This window comes from Carassius carassius, chromosome 46, assembly GCF_963082965.1.
Source record: "Carassius carassius chromosome 46, fCarCar2.1, whole genome shotgun sequence".
Taxonomy (NCBI): Eukaryota; Metazoa; Chordata; class Actinopteri; order Cypriniformes; family Cyprinidae; genus Carassius; species Carassius carassius.
Genome location: NC_081800.1, coordinates 11968881 through 11989857, shown reverse-complemented (window position 1 = coordinate 11989857; position 20977 = coordinate 11968881). Strand labels below are relative to the sequence as shown.

The 20977-nt window shown below is 38.1% G+C and overlaps 2 protein-coding genes across 2 annotated transcripts; one reads left to right on the top strand and one right to left on the bottom strand.

Annotated features, from left to right (window-relative positions):
* The first annotated feature begins 1970 nt into the window (after window positions 1-1970).
* LOC132129426 (N-fatty-acyl-amino acid synthase/hydrolase PM20D1.2-like) lies at window positions 1971-7936 on the top strand. Its single transcript, XM_059541024.1, has 13 exons — window positions 1971-2264; window positions 2482-2568; window positions 3226-3461; window positions 3558-3644; window positions 3726-3859; window positions 3946-4065; window positions 4206-4281; window positions 4366-4427; window positions 6271-6349; window positions 6424-6495; window positions 6755-6920; window positions 7017-7116; window positions 7214-7936. Exons 1-13 carry the CDS (start codon window positions 2045-2047, stop codon window positions 7341-7343), a joined length of 1569 nt encoding a protein of 522 aa, XP_059397007.1. The 5' UTR covers window positions 1971-2044; the 3' UTR covers window positions 7344-7936.
* Window positions 7937-8078: 142 nt separating this feature from the next.
* Window positions 8079-20149, bottom strand: LOC132129423 (acidic mammalian chitinase-like). Its single transcript, XM_059541011.1, has 11 exons — window positions 20011-20149; window positions 19891-19917; window positions 19438-19642; window positions 19270-19326; window positions 19017-19182; window positions 10528-10652; window positions 10211-10334; window positions 9932-10114; window positions 9734-9850; window positions 9526-9658; window positions 8079-8601 (listed from the first exon to the last, which is right to left on the bottom strand). The coding sequence occupies exons 1-11, from the start codon at window positions 20036-20038 to the stop codon at window positions 8333-8335; spliced, it is 1434 nt and encodes a 477-aa protein (XP_059396994.1). The 5' UTR covers window positions 20039-20149; the 3' UTR covers window positions 8079-8332.
* Between the last annotated feature and the right edge of the window lie 828 nt (window positions 20150-20977).

The window sequence follows — 20977 nt, the reverse complement described above, 5'->3', positions numbered from 1 at the left end:
CACAGCACAGCCAATAAGCGCGCGAGCCGCTTCGCTTAGGTCTGCTGTGCTGCAGCACTGCGTTTTACATTATTTAAAAATTAAGGATAATTTTTGGCTTCATATTCTCGAGAAAAGGGGACCTTTTCCCATAGCGTAAGCTAGCTTACGCAGTACGAGAGTACTCTCGAAAGGGAACTGAAGAATCTGCAGGACCTGAAGGATTTTTCTGAAGAACTGTGACGACTGGGTGAAGGAGGAGCTGGAAACAAGTGCAAGTTAAACAGTTTAATGAATATGAAACAGATAAACAAGGGTACAACACGATGCTGGGAAGACGACAATCCAAGACGGCGGTGAGGAATCCGGATGGTGACGGTGAGAAGGTAGCAGGAGAGGATGGCACAGGAACTGCGGGGAATTGAGACGAAGGAAAGTCGTGATGCTTTGTGGAAGTGCGGAGAGTGGATGTGGTTCCGGGGGAAGACACGGACATCCAACGCAAACAACACAGAAGCAAGAGACAGAGATCAGACATGAAACAACGTTCTCACAAACACAAGAAGTGAGACAAGCCAAATATAGGGAGTGTGTAATGAGTGACACCTTAATGCTGATGACAATTAACGGAGACGCCCACAAACTAATCAGTGCAGACGCGAAACACACAGACTTCACCACAAAGTGCAAAACCCAGAGATCACGGTTTACCAACCGTGACAAGAACAGTTCTCAGTTTAACTGTTCAGAAAAAACAAGGAACTCATGCACAACCATCACAAAACAGAAAGACAGTCGTGGATCATCCAGGTAATAGCACACAGTATTAAGAACCAAGGGTTCCCAAACATTTGAATGAGGTTATTTTAACAATTAACAATTCAGAAAAAAGGTTCACTACAACATTACTGCATATTAAACAGGCACTGGTTTAAAGTAGTAGTCTATGCAGTGCTAGTGCTTCAAATTATTCTATAATTTAATGACGTGTTTGAATAATGAGCTGAGCCTCATGTTAATGCTATTATGTCTCACATTAAGTCCAGCTTTTCAGAAGGAACTCAATTTTCACGCACAAACAGTCATTTATTTTCTTCCCTGTTGCTTTTCATCAGTCTCCTAATGTCTGCAATGAATCTTTAATTACCTGTCATCTATAAATATGCCCTACAGGTGATTCTCACTGTGAAAATCACATTTGACTAAATTTTAATGTAGAAAAATTTTTAATATTAATATTTTTTATTATTGATTAAAGCTATATAAAATATTAATGTTAACTGAAATATGACAGAAATAAAATGATTTATATTTGTTATTTATAAATAAATATATGTATTTATTTTTAAATTACTAAAAAAAAAGAAAAAAAAACTGAGACAAATAAATCCAGAAGAACTGTGTCAACATCTCCAAGGAACTTGAATAAACCTTTCTACAAAGCTTCCTGAAAAATTATGCAAAAGTGTACATTGTACAAAAGCTGTTTTAAAAGCATAGGGTGGTCACACCAAATGTTGATTTGTTTTAGTTAATATAAGATAATTGATAAATAAAATCAATTTATGACATTATTTTTGACAGCATCCTCACTTTACAGCATTTTTACACAAGTGCCTTAAACTTTTCACAGTACTGTTGCTTTGTAGGTAGGTTTCTGGAAAAGTGTCTTGGAGACGTTGCCACAGTTCTTCTGGATTTAGTTTGTCTCAGTTTTTTAGATCCTTCATGAATGGACTGGATGATGCTGAGATCAGATCTCTGTGTGCAGCACTGTCTGTGGTCAGACTCCTTGTGCATACAAAAATCTCTCTGAATTATTACAATTCATAGCAAAATTTAGTAAATGTAGACTGATATTTCCTACTGACACACTACAGCAAAATATTCAAAAATAACTGGCTTAAAACAAGCTGTGTGTGTTTTTTTTTTCAATATCCGTCTCTTTGTCATGTGATTCTAATCCACAGCAGCAGAGTGCGCGCGAGCTGCGTCATCGTTGAGCTCATGAATAAACATGAACTCTACACATGATAGAACGACTGTCTCTTGCACTTCCTGAAACATGACAGGCCACCGAGCTCAGAGGGAATTATTTAGGTTTCTCAAAGTGCTGCTGTTTAGTGTCATAATTTCGATTACGCTTTTGTTCCTTGTTGCCACAGTTAGAACGTTTACATTTGATGTGGACGCGGGGCTTCAGCTGGGAAAATGGGAAAATACAACAGCCATTTCTCTTCATTTAAGTCCACAACAGAGAAAGAATCTGCTGGCAAATTTCAAAGGTAACAAACAACGAAGAAATACTCCGAAGTAGTGCCTCTCTGTTCCGATTGCTAACGTGCTGTTTGACGTGCAGCTCATCACGTGACGTGAATGGATCAAGAAGACTCATAGAATTTAGAGACAGTAAACGGAGATGAGGGATGTGCTGTCAACATGCGTAGATTGCTGCTGTAGATATGAGAATGCTGTAATGTCTTGTTTTCGTCTCTTTCGCAGCGGCCATTCAGATTTCCACTGTGTCATTCACGGAGACTAATGTGAACAGGAGCGCGCTGCGCGAGTTCGACGCGCTGCTTAGGAAGAGTGAGAGACACCACATGTTACCCAGCAAACAGCGCTGATTAATGTTACCCTGTTATCTTTTCAGTCAACACCGCAATATTTTATTTATACACACTTTAATTACTAAAAACAGAATTAGCTGTGTCCTACATTTTGAGTTAAATCCTGCTGCAACTCGATCTTCCTCATTACAAAAAAAAATGAAGCACATAAAAAAATCGTCCACAGGAATGTGGACCTTTTCTGCAGCAGGAAAAGTTTTAAAGACATAGATTGAACGGCATTTGGTATAATTAAGTATAATTAAGGCAAATTCTACAACCCTGTTACTTGCAGTGTGGTGTATTTAAATTTTATCAGTAAGATTTAACCTAGGATTTAATTCATATAATATTTGTATATACTGTAAACATATTTAAATATTTAACAAATGTCATTATATAATTAAAATAAATGAATAATTATGTTCAAACAGTGCTATCTTTTACACATTTGGTAACAGGATAATACAAATCACATATATAAAATAAATATAACATTTTTTAAAGTTTATGCACTTCCTTTGACATCATTTATATTTTAACTGTATTCATTGAAAGCAGCTCAGCTACATGTCCTTTAATAATAATTAGATTTTGTGTTGAGTATTATTTAACAATGATTTTTTTTTCTTCTCAGTCTTCCCTAAGATCTTCTCATCCAGCTTGGTCCAACATGAGATGGTGGGAAACTACAGCCACCTGTTCACAATACCAGGAAGCGAGGCTGATCTGGAGCCCTACATGCTGCTGGCACACATTGATGTAGTGCCGGCCGATGAGGCGGATGGATGGGACGCTCCTCCTTTCTCTGCTCAAGAGCTCAATGGCTTCATTTATGGACGAGGAACCATCGACAATAAACAGTCTGTGATGGTAGAGTGAATCAGCACTGCATCGCTTTTCACTGAAACAATCGCACATCTGTTCAGTCCAACCTGATACTAACTGTAGCGATGTGTGTGTTTGAAGGGGATCCTTCAGGCGTTGGATTACTTGCTGGAACGAGGTTATACTCCTCGGAGAAGCTTCTTCATTGGCTTGGGTCACGATGAGGAGGTCATTCTCAAGTGAATTGACTAGTTGTCATTTAGAGTTCTTATTTCTATGAACTTATTTACATGTATATGGTTTTGTCAGGTGAATGGTTTACAAGGGGCAGCTAATATCGTGAAGCTCCTGAAGAGTCGGGGGGTGAAGCTCCAGTATGTTTTAGATGAAGGCCTGGCAGTACTGGATGGGATCATAAGTGGCCTGGATGGACCTGCTGCCCTGTGAGACTGTTATTTTGAGTGATTCTATTAACAGAGTCATTTAGCAATTGAATTATAGTTTAATATTCGCTCTGTGTGTTTTGTAGAATAGGTATCAGTGAGAAAGGTCAGGCCACTGTAAAGCTGAGTGTAAGCAGCGCTCCAGGACATTCATCCATGCCTCCCAGAGAGAGTAGCATTGGCATCTTGGCCTCAGCTGTCAACAGGCAAGTGGAAACCCCTAAACCATTTTTTTTTTTATACTTGGAAAATGGGTCCAAAAATTATTCTTAAAACAGCTGCATGACATCATTAATATACTGAGATAAATTTAAGCCATATTGTAATTTGTAACATCTTTTCCCAGGTTGGAGGAAAATCCGATGCCCAGGCTGTTTGGTTATGGTCCTGAACGTGGCACATTTGAACACCTGGCCCATAAGGTAAAAAGCTGAGGATTTTACAGGCCACGTTCAGGGAAATACTGACCTGTATTCTTTATATGTGAAACGATTTCTCTTTTGTAGTTTGGTTTGCCTCTTAGATTCATCATGTCTAATCTGTGGCTCTTCTCTCCGCTACTTGGCAGGTAGTTCATATTGGTTACCTTACTCACTACACTAATGTCATATCAAATTATATTTTATACAGATATCTCCCAGTTAGCTGTGCTAATCTGTCACCTGGTGCTAATTTCCTTAATTATATGTCAAACCCTATTTTATTGAGAGTTATTTAGCTGGAAATGTAGCTTTCCAGTTTTCAATGACTTTGCAAGATGGTGAGCCGTTCAACAGTGACTGAAACCCTCCAGCAGCAGGTTGTCCAGATGAAGGCCAATAGCAGCCCTTGCAAGAGAAGCTGGTCATATCAAATCTGTGATTTCTAGAATATTGCATTTTTACAGTGTCACTAACTCATCCAAGTCCCCCCAAAAGGCCAGTCATCCACAAAATACAAATTCACAAGTGGACAGGACAGTGCAGAGAATCTCAATGGGCAATCGGTTCAACACTGCACCTGGAATTGCTTGGGGTATTATTATATTAATTGAAACCATTATTATCAAACAATTATTTAAACTGTGTATATCAAACTGTGTGTTTCTATGTAAAAATAAGGGTCATATTTTGGCTTTGGACTAAAACAAAAATCAGAAGGGCTTATTGAAAAATGATAATTCATTCTCTTTTCATTCTTTCGCTTTTCTCTAGAAATATAGCAATTTCCCTGATAACCGCCGTAAACAAAGCAGCACAGCATCTGACTTTGCAACTTGCAGTACTCATGTTTAATTAATTAAACCATAGCCCTTTGAAGCATAAGATATATCTCAATTTGCGTGTGTGTGTGTGTATATATATATATACACACACACACACACCTTGGTCTTCTCCTCCCATCCCATTTCTACCAGTGATCCTTTCCTTTACCATGGTACTCATCACTGTTGTTGCCAAGTTGAGGGGACAAATGGGTTGAAATTTGTATGTTTCTATTGTGTGAGAAGGATGTGTTTCATACAAGATCTGGCAACTGAGCAACCTTGGAATTTGTTGATGTGATTATTCATGAGGTTTGGGCCATACAAATTACGGTAGTTTTACCGTAGTCGAATTTAGCAAAGATCTCAAATACTTACAGTGGGATTTTTTTATAGAAAGATAAACAATATGGGATAATCTCTGGAAAAACGAGAGGGCTGACAGGTATGGTGCAAGTTTAAATAATTTGGGTCTGATGGGAAACATTATGTACGTTGTCAAGATGGGCAAAGACTGAACCAAAAGTGTTTAAAGAAATTAGTGAAAGATGGAGGAGGAAGTGTCTGGTTCGGGGCATGTTTACTCCAGCAGGACTTGGGCCTCGTATACAGATGCATGGCAGGGTGAATGCAAATGTTTATCAGAACCTCCTGCAGAGTCCTGATCTAATCTCAATTGAAAATCTCTGGAAAATCCTTGGTGACAAAGTTATGGGTAAGAAACTAACTACAGACACTGAACTGTGGAAGAAGAGTGGACTGAGATCACACCAGAGCAGTGTGAAAAACTGGTGATATCCTGTGGCCACAGATGTGCTAAAGTCATTGAAAGCAATTTTTGACTGGAACAGAACAGAAATATTAGTTTTAATCTTTCTTTGTGCTACAATCATTGCTGTTCTCTAATTTTGATCACTGTGTTTTCCACAAAATAAAGGGGTTTTTGTTAAAATGTCTTGGTTATTTTCTTAAACACTGTTCTACTAGCATGGTATACCCAGAACTAAAATTCCTTCAAATTTTGAACGATGAAGATTACATTACTAGTGTTCATTAATTCTCAAATTTTGATCTCAACTGTATATATTCGCCATATTATTAATTAATTGCAACATGTAAACACATAAAACCCTTGTCGTGGTATTATCTGTGTACTTTTCATGTGCAGGGTGTTGGAGAGAAAACCCGACACAAATGCTTTTGTGAGGACCACGACGGCTGTCACTATGTTTAACTCGGGTGTAAAGGTGGGCCTCTCTTTTTTGTTGTAGTTCACAAAGTAGTATGAATAGAGATCTGATTATTTCTCTTTCTCTGACAGATTAACATAATACCATCATATGCTGAAGCTTTTGTCAATTTCCGTATCCACTCAGCCCAAACACTGCAGGAGGTGAGAGGTCATGACTCATTCAGTTCTGATTGCTCATCTATTAACTTTTGCCCTCCACACCTTCTTCACACCAACCAGTTTCTCATGAATCATTCTGATTAAAAAACAGATTAACTCTAGTGGGGAAGTTCACCCAAAAATCTAAGTTTTTCATTTTTGGGTGGGCTATCCCTTTGAATCTAATGCTATTTACAATGGTTAGAATCAAAACCCTTTCTGTCTGAACTATTTCACAGTTTGTTCTTATGTCTTGTTTTAGGTTCTGGAGTTAGTCAAGTCAACTGTGTCAGATGAGCGTGTAAAGGTAGAGCTAGTCGATGGATTCGACCCGCTGCCCATCAGCTCCTATGATGAGCAGGCGTTTGGCTTCCAGATCATAAAGAAAACAGTGCAGAGCATGTTTCCTCGGCTCACAGTGGCCCCTGGTAAGACAAATGATCCATTTCTGCTGAAACACCCCTTACATACATCATTGACTCATGAAGAGCCACTTCTAGCTGATCTAAGATTTCCACTCACAGGTGTCTGTGTTGGCAACACTGACAGCCGTCACTACAAGGATATCACGCAAGATATATATCGCTTTGCCCCCACATGGTTCAAACCAGGTGATCCTCAGAGGTAAGACACAGGAGAAATGCTCTTTGTATTACAGTGGAGTATCCCAGCTTTAAATGGCAAGTTTTTGTATGATTAAACATTCATGTTCCTCCTCTAGATTTCACGGTGTGAACGAGAGAATCTCCATTCAGAACTATAAAGAGATTGTGCTGTTCTACTTCCAGCTCATCCAGAATAATGACATCAGGAAGTTACCGCCACCTCACAGCAGCCAGCATGAGCTGTAAATGGTGCGATGTTGTTTACAGTAATGAAGACATGACTGAACTAGTTAACTCTGGTTAAGTCTGCTTCAAAACGCATAGTAACATTTATGAAACATTGTCAGACATGCTGCTTTGGTGTTTTGGACTAACCTTGTGAGAGATTCATCTCAAACAGCCTGAGCTCTACATGGAGCTGTTCAATCAAATGCTCTTTCTGTAGCTATCTTGCTAGTTTCAATTCATTCAGATTTGATGAAGGTTTTGGTTAGTGCTGTGGTACATTTTCAAAGCTTGCATTATGGGCCAACAGATTATTAATCAGATATTGTGTTAGGCTGAAGTGATTTATTATGAGTGATTAAGTCTGGCTCCATTAAACATTTACCTCTGGATATCACTTTCATCACAAAGCTATAGCTCAACACAAAGTTATTGTTATTGGTTGTGTGAATGTTACTTTGAATTAGTTATTTTTGGCACTGATATGGTCTGTGTTGAGACTTAAAATTATTGTTAATGTTTAATTAACTTAATTGTTAAATTTGATTACTAATTAAATTTGATAATTAATTTTTAATTTTAAGTTTAAATTAATAAATTTATTTTAATGCAAACATAGATGTGTGTTCTGTCTTTTATTTATAATAAATATTCAAATATAGATTTTTTTTTTAAATCTAAAAATATATTTAGAAATTAACCATGTCACAAGGATACCAAATGCAGTCCTAATCTAAATGTAAAAAATGCAAACAATTGATGCTTAATCAGGTTAGTTTTATTCAGACATATTAGACAGGCTGAGCTCCCTTTTAAGACACAACAAAATGTACCATATTATTATTTTAAGAAAGGAGTATTATATCATCGACTGTCTGTTAAACTGGAAGACATGATCACAGTACTTAAAGGTAAAGTATGAAGCCACTACTGGCTGCAAATAGTTATAAAAAAAATACCCAAAATTCCACATGACTTCTTTGCAGGGGTGGAACAGTGACAACACAAGGTTAATTCCAAGGCCAGTCACAGCACGTGCATTTGGGATTGTAGACTAGGTTTGAAGGGCATTTCTGAACAAAGGTCCTGCCATAAGAACACTGAATGAAGGTCGTCCGGTCATCTGCGTTTACATATAACCTGTCTGGTTTGCCTACACAGAACTCTGACAGAGCTGTCGGGACAACAGGAGGGCTTGTGGATTGAAATATGGCAATAGATGCTATTACTGAGGTCTTACCAGGCTCTTGTGCTGTATTTTGAGAGACCGGTTGAATATCTGGAGGAGGAAATTTGAATGTGATATTTTATCTTAGTTTTTCAGTAATTAATCTAGTTTATTACACTGCTCCCTGAAATACCTGATTGGTCAGTTGAGGCATCCAACTGTCTGATATTTCGTAATATTTGGCTTTGTCATAGCAACACTGTGACTGAAATCAGTGATACTTTCATATCTCATACATTAAGCTCTTTCAATTTTCATACAAATGCATCTGGTGCCATCTTGCATGCAAGTTATATCAATTTGAATGAAGAAGACCTCAGAGGACTTATGAAAATTGCTGTGATATTGTTGCAGTGTTCATCTTGTTGCTCAGCCGATCATTTTGTACACTGTAATGGATTATTGTTTTTTTGTTTTTTTTAGCAAAACCTTTAAGATAAAGTACAGGTAATGAACCATTATGAACCAATCTGAAGTCAAATCAATATTTCACATGTATTAATTTAAGGAATGTAGTTGTGCTATAAGTGGGATAATGTACAGTCAATCAGTCATTATCACAAAATAAATTATGACGGGGTGACATAGAACTGACTGCAGATGATCTATTCTTTATAAAATTCGTACAGGTGTGATGTATCAGATGTACGGAAGCCCAATTATGCCACAAAATGGGAAAAAAAATGTATGGCATAAAAAAATAATGACATACAAAGTCAAAATGATGAGATACAAAGTAATCATGAGAAAAATAGAAATTATGAAATACTCATTCATAATTATAAGAAGAATGAATGGCATTTTAAGTAATTTACCAAATCTAAAGTTTAAAATATGAGATACTAAGACTTTTTGTCTCATGATTATAAAACTTAGTATTTCATTTCTAATTATTTTATAAATATTTTTTTACTAAAACATTTTTTTTTTTGTCTTCTGTGGCAACAATGGGCTTCATTAAGATATGAGACATACCATTATTAAGAAGTGTACGGAGCTGTCCAATGAGAGGGTATTTGCCCTGCCCACAGAACTGTCCTGTAAAGTCATCAAGATCCAGAGTCCAGACGAAAGCTCCTCCAAACTTTTTCTCATTTAGATAGTTCACCTGAAGCAGACCAGATCTAGTTATTCTGAACATGAGATTGCATTACATTTTATGTAACTTTTATGACGCATTTACTTTAGTCTCAAAACTTTTTTTGGAGTCAAATCCCACCCAGTCCTGACCCTTGGTTGCATAAGGAACTTTCTGATCATTAATCCACTGCACAGTGGTTCCTTGAAGGAAAGGACAGACCTGGAGAAATATTGGTCCATAACGCCGATTTTATTTTGTACAAATCACATGTAAGTGCATGTGTTTAGGTTGTGGGAAGACCTCATAATAGGACCAGAATCCTGACTCTCTGGTGTACTTTCCAGCTGATCCAGGACCACTAGCTGGAGCTCCAACTCCACTGGCTGCAGACGCCAAGTGAAATGTTCTTCCATATGTTGCAAACCCCATCCTCAGCTTCTCCACAGGGGCACCCTGATCTCTCCAGTATCTCATTGCAAAATCCTGCATTGTCATGACAAAAATCACTCATTCCCTGTTGCATTATATGATATTATATGTCAGAAGCTAAGAATTCAGTAGGATATAAGGCCTTCTCACAGTATTGAAGTAGATGTTGTCTCCTGTTTCCCCAGAGCCACGGTACAGAGGACTGTTGTGCCCAGTGACAGTTTCCCATGAGCCATGGAAGTCATAGGTCATCACATTAATGAAGTCCAAATACCTGCATTACCAGAAAATAAACGTAAATTCAGAGTCATCAGTTCAGGCTCAAGACATTCAACTAAATAAAATCTTAAATGTTTTATATTTTATATACATTAAATATTCATTCGATTGGTATTTTAAGGTATGCTGTCCAAAACATATTCATATTTAATGATTTAAAATGAACAAAAACTCTTCAGAAGACATACTTGGCGATTTCTGCAATTTCATAACCAGCATCAATGGTTCCTTTCCCAGCAGCCACTGCCGCAGAAAGCATGAGTCTGGGGCGTCCAGTGGCAGCACCCTCTGCCTTATAAGCTTCCAAGAGCTCCTGTTATAGTCACAGGTTTGCAGTGGATTAAGATCTATATATATATATATATATATATATATATATATATATATATATTAGGGCTGGTGATTTAACACGTTAATTAAATTAATTAATTATGAAGAAAAATAATGCGTTAAAATTATTATTAAAAAAAAAAATTAAGCAGACCTGTTTATCTCCGAACAACCCACAGCTGCATTTCATTTCTTAATCCACGTTTTGAACGAATTTAGTGAACTATTTAGCACGTTGAACCCACAGACAGTAAAAGAGATGGACACAGTGACCCCATTGGATTCAACGGAGACAATTCACTATTCAAGTGAAGTCAATTAGAAGAACGCACTTCCTGGGAGTCGAGCGTACTGCGCAGACTTAAACTGAACTTGATGACGTAGAGGTCATGTGAGAAACCTGTCTGACAATTGTAAGTCTGCTAATCGCTGTGCCAAGAGAAATCTGAATCACCCACCAAATTTTGCAGACGTTGTTGAAATATTTTGTCCCGTTGCTTTCATGGACTCTCTATGGTTTCTCCCTTGACTTTATGCCTCCACGTCCCCCCAATGGGCTTGTTACATATCTCTGCCATCTTGGATTTCCAGTTTTGCGAGTGTGTGCATAGATATTTCCGGTTGTGCTAAATGTCAGTTCAGAGAAACGGAGAAGTCCAAATATTACTTTCTATATGTTTACAGGATTTATAATATCACTTCAAATGCAAATAAGATATACACTGCTATTATTACTATACTATAAATGTTAACTGAGCCAGTGGATTTGAAACTTGTGTATGTTTGGGTCTGGTGAATGAATTAAATACACTAATGTTCACTGCTGTTCACGAGATAAAAGTTGAACTCGTGGTGTGTATACACAGCTACAAAATGTATTTTTATCTTACCAAATATGTAAATGTACAAATTAATTATTTCTCGAAAATGTTTGCATTATTATTTTTTTTTAATGAAATATTTCAGACCGTTCTCATCCCAAGGCGTCATATACTGACCCTTTTGACATTTCGTCAACATCCTACGCACATGGCACCCTCTAGCGTCAATATTAGACGCAGATAAATATGGGCCAGAAGGCGCCTCCTAGCGGTCTAACCCTAACCCTAACCCATAATCTGTGTCTCATATTGACGCTAGAGCCATGTGCGTAGGATGTTGACGAAATGTCAAAAGGGTCAGTATATGACGCCTTGGGATGAGAATGCGTTAAATATTTACCTAGTGAGATGTGGGCTGCAATGTATCTTCAGAAGTATCCATTTCTCAATTGTACACATACATCAGTCTGTTTCATCTTTATTTTCACAACATATTTTATTTACACAGTAAAAAATACATGACTAATTTTTTATATGTGTTTAATCTGATAATTAATGCAAAAGAATAACAATATACATGGCTGCTCATAGACAGATAATGATTTATGCTGCAGATCTTTCACAAAACAAATAAACGTAGATAAAAATACACATGAATGCAAACAGCAATCTTTTATTTAATGCAAACCTACCATAATTATATTACGTTTAATTGTACAGTTAGTTATAAATAGTTAACAAATAAAGTTAATAAAACATGCTTTATCAGAAATCTCTGTGCGTCTTGTTTGACAGTCTGAAACATTGATCTTACATAACAGTCAGAACAAAACCAGCTCTTCGAAAATGAAAAGTATTGCATATTTGAGTGGTTTGTGTTTGAAAGAGGAAATCCCCATGGATCTGACTTGACGCTGATCGCATAATCAACAGAAGAATAAAGCAATCTCTGCGTTGTATCTTGATGAATTTCCACACAGAGGTACGCAAAATGTAGGGAGGATGTTTCTCCATGTTTTTGATATACCACTATCCGCTGTTAAATTTGAAAAACATTAATAATATACATCTAGCCAAGTTTGTATGTAAGTTTCCCTTACAGTCAATGCGAGCGTCGCAAGACCGGAAGTAAGTATGCACACACTCGCGTTGCTGAAGCTCACCGGCGCCATCTTGCATCATTGACAGTAAAATAATGCCTGCGAGCTTCTCCTCTTGTCCATACGGTAATTTCTCTACTGTGCGACAGAGAGTCGCAGGTTATGTCGCAATATATATACTTATATATACTTATATACTTTATACTTATACTCTTTTGTAAATTCTGCTTCTGATATTTCCTGACCTTTCTCTTTTCTTTGTTCCAGCAAGAACAAATCTGTCCAGTTAACATCCAGATCAGACTCACTCCTAATGTTACCACTGGAATCACACTATACCCATTTAATTGCATATCTTCTACCAGCTCATTAATGACCCACCCAAAACTATTACATTTCCTTTTCCCATTTTCCCAAGATGACTTGAAAATACTTTTTGTTGGCTTAAATTTGCCCAATATGTCAATATCAGCTATCGTTTCCTTAACTGTACCGGCATCTCACCCATCTCCACCTGTAACGCTGGGACTGGTGAGGACGGGTAAGCCCAACAACATATTCTCAGAGCTTGAGTTTGTACTCTTTCTAGCCTTTCCAGCTTTGACTTAGCCGCAGACCCATATACCTGACATCCATAATATATTAATGCTCTTATCGTTGTTGTATAGATAGTCTATCCGCCCCATTCCCGTCCTGATATACATCCCATTACATTTATAATTCTCTTACATTTTTCCTCCATTTTACTTATATGTGTAGGCCTACTCCATGTTACTTTAGTATCAAACCACATTCCTAAGAATCTTATTACTTTAACTTGTTCTAATTTTTTATCTGTAAATATAATGTACTTGGTTTTCTCTATTGAGAATTTAAAACCTCATTTATATGACCACCTTTCAACCTCCTTTAATGCCAACTGCATTTTATTAATGATAAAATCCACGTTTCTACTTCTAATCCACAGAGCTCCGTCATCTGCAAACAATGATTTATTTATATTTCTATCTATAGACACAAACACATCTTAATCATAATAATAAATAGCAAAGGGCTTATAACACTTCCCTGAGGAGTGCCATTTTAAACTTTTCCTTCTCTTGATACACAATCCCCAATCCTAACTTTAATGTATCTTTCAAGTATGAACTCCTTAATTTCAATTATATAGTCTTCCACTTATACCTATCTGATCTAACTTTATCAACAGCCCCTCCTTCCATAACATGTCATACGCTTTTTCCAAATCAAAAAACATTGCAACTACAGTACATAATCTTTATTTATAAAAGCTTTCCTAATATCTGTTTCTAAATTTAGAATTGAATCCATCGTACCTCTTCCTTTCCTAAATCCACTTTGACGCGTTGAAAAATAGTTTATTTTCTCCATATGATACATGAGTCTTTCTGTTACCATTTTCTCCATTAGTTTACATAAGTGTGATGTTAACGCTATTGGTCTATAGTTTAATGGAACACTTGTATCTTTACCTGGCTTTTTAATGGGAATAATCAAACCTTCTTTCCAACTTTGTGGTATTCTCCCTTTCTCCCATACCTTGCTATAATATTTCAGCACCACTCCTAGCAATTCATCACTCAACTTATTCAATATCACATAGCTAATCCCATCTTCTACTGGTGCAGATGCTTTTGTGTTTTTTAATGCTCTCTTTAACTCTGTCAATGAAAATGGTACCTCTAGTACATCCTGTGTTCCTTCCCTTATTTCATTTATATTTAAATTTTCTTCCATCAGTTTTTCCCTAATTTCCTTACATGCTTTTGTCAAATTGTCTGAACTGTTTATTTTTGAAAACTCCTTTCGAAATATTTCTGCTTTCTCCTTATCACTAATTTCAAGTCCTTCCCCTACACTTAATACTGGATATTCAAACTCTTTCCTAATACCACTCATCTTTTTAATCATATTCCATACTTCCTCCACAGGAGTGCTTTTCCCAATTCCTTCACAAAATGATCTCCAATATTTTTTCTTCACTTCCCTTATTACCCTCCTAGTTTCTGCCTGGCTTTTTTTTATACCATATAAAATTTTCCCAATTATGTGTTTTCTTCAGTACCTTGAGTGCTTTCCTTTTCTTTCTAATTGCTATTATACATTTCTCAATCCATCATGGGACTATTTGTCCCATCCGCTTCCCCTTCCTTACTGGGATGTTTTCATTTGCTGCACTCTGTATCCCTTCTACTAGTTCCCTTTCAGTCGGTCACGTTCGACGTTACAAATGGGATCTCGCCCGAGAGCCCAGTCACCTTTGAGTGGTACAAAACGAGCCAATGGTACACAAAGTACCTTGGTCTGCGGGATTTGCATCGCGAGCTCCGCCCCGCAGAGCAGGTATATAAGGAGCAACGCGAGCAACTCGCATTCAAGCTTTCGCTTCGGAGTCGAGCACATCGTGTGCTGCTTTCACCGGAGTGCTACAAGCAAGAGCTGGTGTTGGTGTGACGGCGCGATTCAGCGGTTCGTCTGGGTTTCCTGCGACAGCTCCCGCGTTCCCCTGAGCGCTTCGACACCTCTGAAAGAGCAGATTTCTTTCACAAAAGAGATACGGGCCAATTTGCGTCTTTTTAAAGATGTCATTTCGCCCGTGTGTTTCTGGGCATGGTCGATACATCGCTCCTCGTGACGGCCACAATCGTTGTGTCATGTGTCTGGGCTTCCAGCGCGCTGAGACTGCGTTCGTGGATGGCTTATGTTCTCATTGCGGGGACATGACCATCTTGGCGTTGAGATCGAGACTCGATTACCTTAAAAGGTATAGAGTCCCCTCTGCCACACCCCGTTCTAGCTCTTCTTCTCGTAAGAGGGCTTCATCAGCTGGTGGCCAGGGTGATTTCTGGATGAGTTTGCTGGACCCTCTCAGGCTCCTGACATCTCATTCGGGGCTCGCGAAGTGGACCGTATGTCGATCGCCTCATCACAAGGCGGGCTTGAGTCCTCGGGAGATGAGGATTCGGCTGCGTTGCCTCCCTCGGGAGTGCCAGCGACGTCCGTGCTTTCCCGGGCAGTGGAGAGCATCGTGCTTGAATGGAATCCTCCACCCTGTCCAGAGCGCTCGAGGTTCCCCGAACTTGTACTCCTCGCGACAGCCCCACCCTGGCCAATTCCATTGAGGAATGACATTCTTTCTCAGAGACGGGGCACCCTCTGGCACCCACGTCCCGATCTGTGGAACCTACATGTGTGGGTCCTGGACGGGTCACGGAAGGTTTAAGTACCTTGCCACCACAGGTGGTAGCTACCATCACTTCAGCTAGAGCCATGTCCACCAGACACGCCTATGCTTTGAAGTGGAACCCCTTCGTCACTTAGTGTTCTTCACGGCGTGAGGACCCCTGGAAATGTCCGATTGGGTCAGTGCTTTCCTTTCTTTAGGAGGGGTTGGAACGAAGGCTGTCTCCTTCCACCCTCAAGGTCTATGTGGCCGCCATTTCAGCTCACCATGACCCTGTTGAAGGTAAGTCTCTGGGGAGGCACGATCTGATCATCAGGTTCCTGAGTGGAGCAAGGAGCCTCAATCCGCCTCGCCCTCAGCAAGTCCCCTCTTGGGACCTTGCAATGGTTCTGTCAGCACTGCAGAGGGCTCCCTTCGAACCCTTGCTCTCAGTTGAGCTAAAGTTTTTATCTTTGAAAACTGCACTCCTGACGGCTTTGGCTTCGGTGAAGAGGGTCAGGGACCTGCAGGCATTTTCAGTTGACGAAGCGTGCCTGGCATTCGGGCCGGCTAACTCTCATGTTATCTTGAGACCCCGGCCTGGGTACGTGCCCAAAGTTCCCACCACTCCTTTTAGGGATCAGGTGGTGAACTTGCAAGCGCTGCCCCTGGAGGAGGCAGACCCAGCCCTAGCGCTGCTCTGTCCAGTACGTGCGCTCCACACCTACGTTGACAGAACTCAGTGCCTTAGGACCTCAGACTAGCTCTTTGTTACGGAGGCCACCAGAAAGGGAAAGGCTGTCTCCAAGCAGAGGTTATCCCACTGGATAGTGGATGCTATTGTCCTGGCTTATCAGGCTCAAGACCTGCCATGCCCCCTAGGGGTGAGAGCTCACTCAACTAGGAGTGTAGCTTCCTCCAGGGCGCTGGCGCTGGTGGTTTTGTACCACTCTCGGGCGAGATCCCATTCGTAACGTCTCCGTTCCCTCCTTCAGGGAACGAGGGTTACATACGTAACCAAGACGTTCTGCATACTTATTTTCAATTACTATTTCCTCATTAAACTTGATCATTTTTAATCTTACCTCACTAATTAATTCAAAGTTTTCCCAATCTGCTTTCTCATATTTCCATTTAACTATATTTCCTTGTTTTCCTTTCACTCTCTCACAATTACCAATAGCACATATTATTGGGAAATGATCGCTTTCCCACTGAACAGTTCTTCAATACTTGCCAGTTTGTTATTGCTCCTATCGTATTTGAAACTATTGTTATATCTATTGCTGATCTATTACCTGAATTTAACTCCATACAGGTATAGCTACCATCATTTATGCAGACAAAATTTTTCCTCTCCATTACCTCTTCAATGACCCTCCCATTATTATCAGTTTTTAGACCTCCCCACAATGTACTGTGGGCGTTAAAATCTCCACACCATACTACTCTATCTTCATTTATCCCTTTAATACCTTACTTTCTAATGTTAGTCTTTTACATGGATTGTAGAAATGTTTTATTACATACATCTTTTTTCCAATCCATATATCAATACTTACTGTATGTACTCCATTACTGTTCCCTTCTCCAGAACTCTATACGCCACTCCTTCTCTTATAAAATTCATACATCCTCCACCATTCCTTTCTTCCCTATCCCTTCTCACACTTATATATCCTTTTAACACAAAATCTAATCTGGGCTTCAGCCAAGTTTCTTGAACACATATCACATCTGGCTTTTCATTCATTTCATTTATATATCCTTTAAATTCTTGTCCATTTGCACAAAGGCTTCTGGCATTCCACTGAAGGATACTTAACATAATTATTAACCAACCCATATCTCCTGACTAAGCTGAGATTCTGTATTGATTAGACTTCTCATTATCTCCTCACATTTCAGTCCTTTAATATCTAGGAATCTTTCTGCTGCTTTGACAATTATCTGTATCTTTTCTGTTCTCCTTTCGGTTTGTGTTGTACAGTTTATTACTTCTACCATAAACAGTACAAATCTTTTCTTATTTACTATCACATCATCTGGTATTTTGCTCTCTCTACTTCTTCCTGTACTCTCACTACCATTTCTATCCTCCATTTCTACTGCCCTACTTTCCTTATTCCTAGCATTTACTACTCTCACTTCTTCTGCATATGAGATGTTATCTTTAGTTTTTTCCTTTTGTATCTCCACAGCTTTTTTCCTCACCTCGCAACCTCCATATGCAGCATAATGATTACCACCACCACAATTACAAAATTTCACCTCCACTCCTTCACCGCACACCTACCAAATTCACCAAATTTACCTTCCTTACTGATTTCCTTTCTACCTGTGTCCATCCTCTTCCCCCATATCTTCCCTTCTAACCATCTCTGATCCATGCCCACACTGTGTCCTTGTATTCCCAGCTTTTTCCTTGTTTGAGTTAGCTGCCATCCATCATTTAAACCAATGAGCATTAAGCTGTGTCATCGGCAAGTCGTTTCCCGTTGTGCTTTTGATCAGCGCATTCGATGGAGAGCTCGCGAGAGATTTTTGACATATGTCAGCATGACATCAGAGCAAGGCGGACCGCACTCTGACACTTTTCTAACCGACATGCATCTCGCGTTGATCACCGGTGATTGGTTCTGCGCAGATTTTGCTCATCTCAAACAAGCCCGATGTCACTAACAGGGAGCAGAAGTTGTCAGGTTTAACATATCTGTTTTCAACTCCGCCCCCGACTGCAAGCGGCTGCTCTCACCGATCGCCGTCTGCAGCCGTGCTTCAAGTCGAACGCACCCATTTACTTCACTCCTGAATGAATCAGTCATTTGAACGAATCAAACGAATGAGTAAATGACTCGATGACTTAATCATTAAGACATTTACCACCACCTACTGGCAGTTTTAGTATATCATTTAGAGTGTCATTTCATTAAAGAAATAATTTAATATTTTCATTGTAATAATAATAAAATTAAGAAAATGAATTATTAAAGTTATAGTTCACCCAACCAAAAATGACAAATCTGTCATCATTTACTCACATGGTCATTATATTTTGAATTCCATAATTTCAACATGGACACATTGTTTATATAATATAATATAATATAATATAATATAATATAATATAATATAATATAATATAATATAATATAATATAATATAATATAATATAATATAATATAATATAATATAATATAATATAATATAATATAATATATAACCAGTAAATACTACAGTACCTTACAGAGCAGAGTGAACCTTTGCTTGTCTTCTGGAGGACTTCCACGAGAACCCGGATACTCCCAGTCCAGATCCAGACCATCAAAGCCATGTTTCCTCAGAAATGTGATGGAGGACTGAATAAACGTCTGCCGGTTTGCTGATGTGGACACAATGATAGTAAACCTGAAGTCATGACGAGAAGTTTCATGAAAATGAAAAGTTGTTTATCAAACAGCCTTCAAAATTCAGAGATTTGAGCAGCATTCTTACTGAGCTGTGCCAAACTTCCATCCTCCGACAGCCAAGAGAGTTTTCAGGTTGGAATTTCTGTCAAGTCAAATATTTGAATCATTATTTTCTGTATTGCTCTCTGACAAATAATCATTATTCAAATTAACATTACATAATGCTTTCACAAACAAAACATCAGATATATACTTTTCCTTTAGTCCATTGAAAGATTTGTAGAGAGTTTCATCATTCCATTCGTACGTGATCAACTCATTTGTCTGATTAATTATGGAAAAAGCATAAATTAAATGGGTGCACAGATGTGGATCCACATTTTCTGGCAGGTACTTTCCAGCGTCAGGTCTGTACTGAGACCAATTTGTGAAGTAGCATGCGAGTTGGGAGGCCCATCCTGAAAGAAATAACTAAGATTATAATATAATATATAGCAATATAATATCCAATTATTAATTACAATAAATAAATAAATAAATATATTTATATATACAAATATTATAATAAGCAATTGTTATTATATTTATTCTTTCTATGACCCTACGTAAGAAAAGCGGTTTGCAGAAGGGATAAATTATTAATATTATTGTTAGTAGTATATAGTGATTTTTGAACATGTAGGAATGAAACAACAAATAAAATTACCAAAGTGACACAGTGCCAGGGAAAAGCCTGAAACAAGATAAAAAGAAATGTTAACATATAAAACACTCTGAGGCATTTAAGCTCTTAAAAATGATTCCTGTAAGATCAACAATCACGTACCAGCTAGAAAAATGAGCTTGGTCATCATAATGTGATGGTCGTATCAATCAAGAAACTCTGTCTGCCACTTCTGTTTGAATAACAGAAGTTATTGTTTATATAGACTAACCCCTGACACACATAACTCCCTGCATAATATCAGTGATTAACCAAAAAACACGAACACACAGGAATTTCCCTAAAATAGCAGATCCCTGTCATCTGACCTGGATGTTATCATACAATACATTTTTAGAAGATGGATCATTGCACTTTAACAGTCTTTAGGTTTTGTACATTGTGACTGTAGGTGTGTTTGTTTCATTGTTTAAACATTAATAAATCAGTGAATCAAGTGTCTAATTTGAACAGTCATTTCAAAAACACAGGCCCTCTCAAAACATATTAAGTCGTACTTATGGAATAAAATTTACAAAATTACATTCACTGCAAAAAAAAAAGGTCAATCAAAAAAGACTGTAAAACATCCATAGATTTACATTTTATCTAAAGCAGCTAGAGGAACAATTTGCTTAATGCTTATCTTTATGGTCTAATAAACTGACATAATGATCACAGCTGTCACTTTCATTTGCACTCGAGTTGAAATCTCCAATTGACTCCAAATGACAATCTTCAAATTGTAACCTTGAATTTGTGCTTAACCCAGACATTATCCCTTAATTATACTGTTTGACAATTAAACAGTCTGCAAGGGTCAAATAAAGCATTGTATAATAGATTGTAAAAACTGCTTTAGTCATTTAATGACTAAATTTGCACAGAAGAAAAAGGAACAAGTAGCATTTAAAATTATACATTACAAAACACTGTCATGGTGAAGTATGAGAAGTACACAGTTCTTAAATAATGTGGCAATATTTAACTTCCCTGGTTCGTGAACTTCCTTCTATGATTGCACGGAATGCTGTATAATGAATATTACTCAAACATGTGACTCAATCATGAAATAAATCTCTGAACTTGT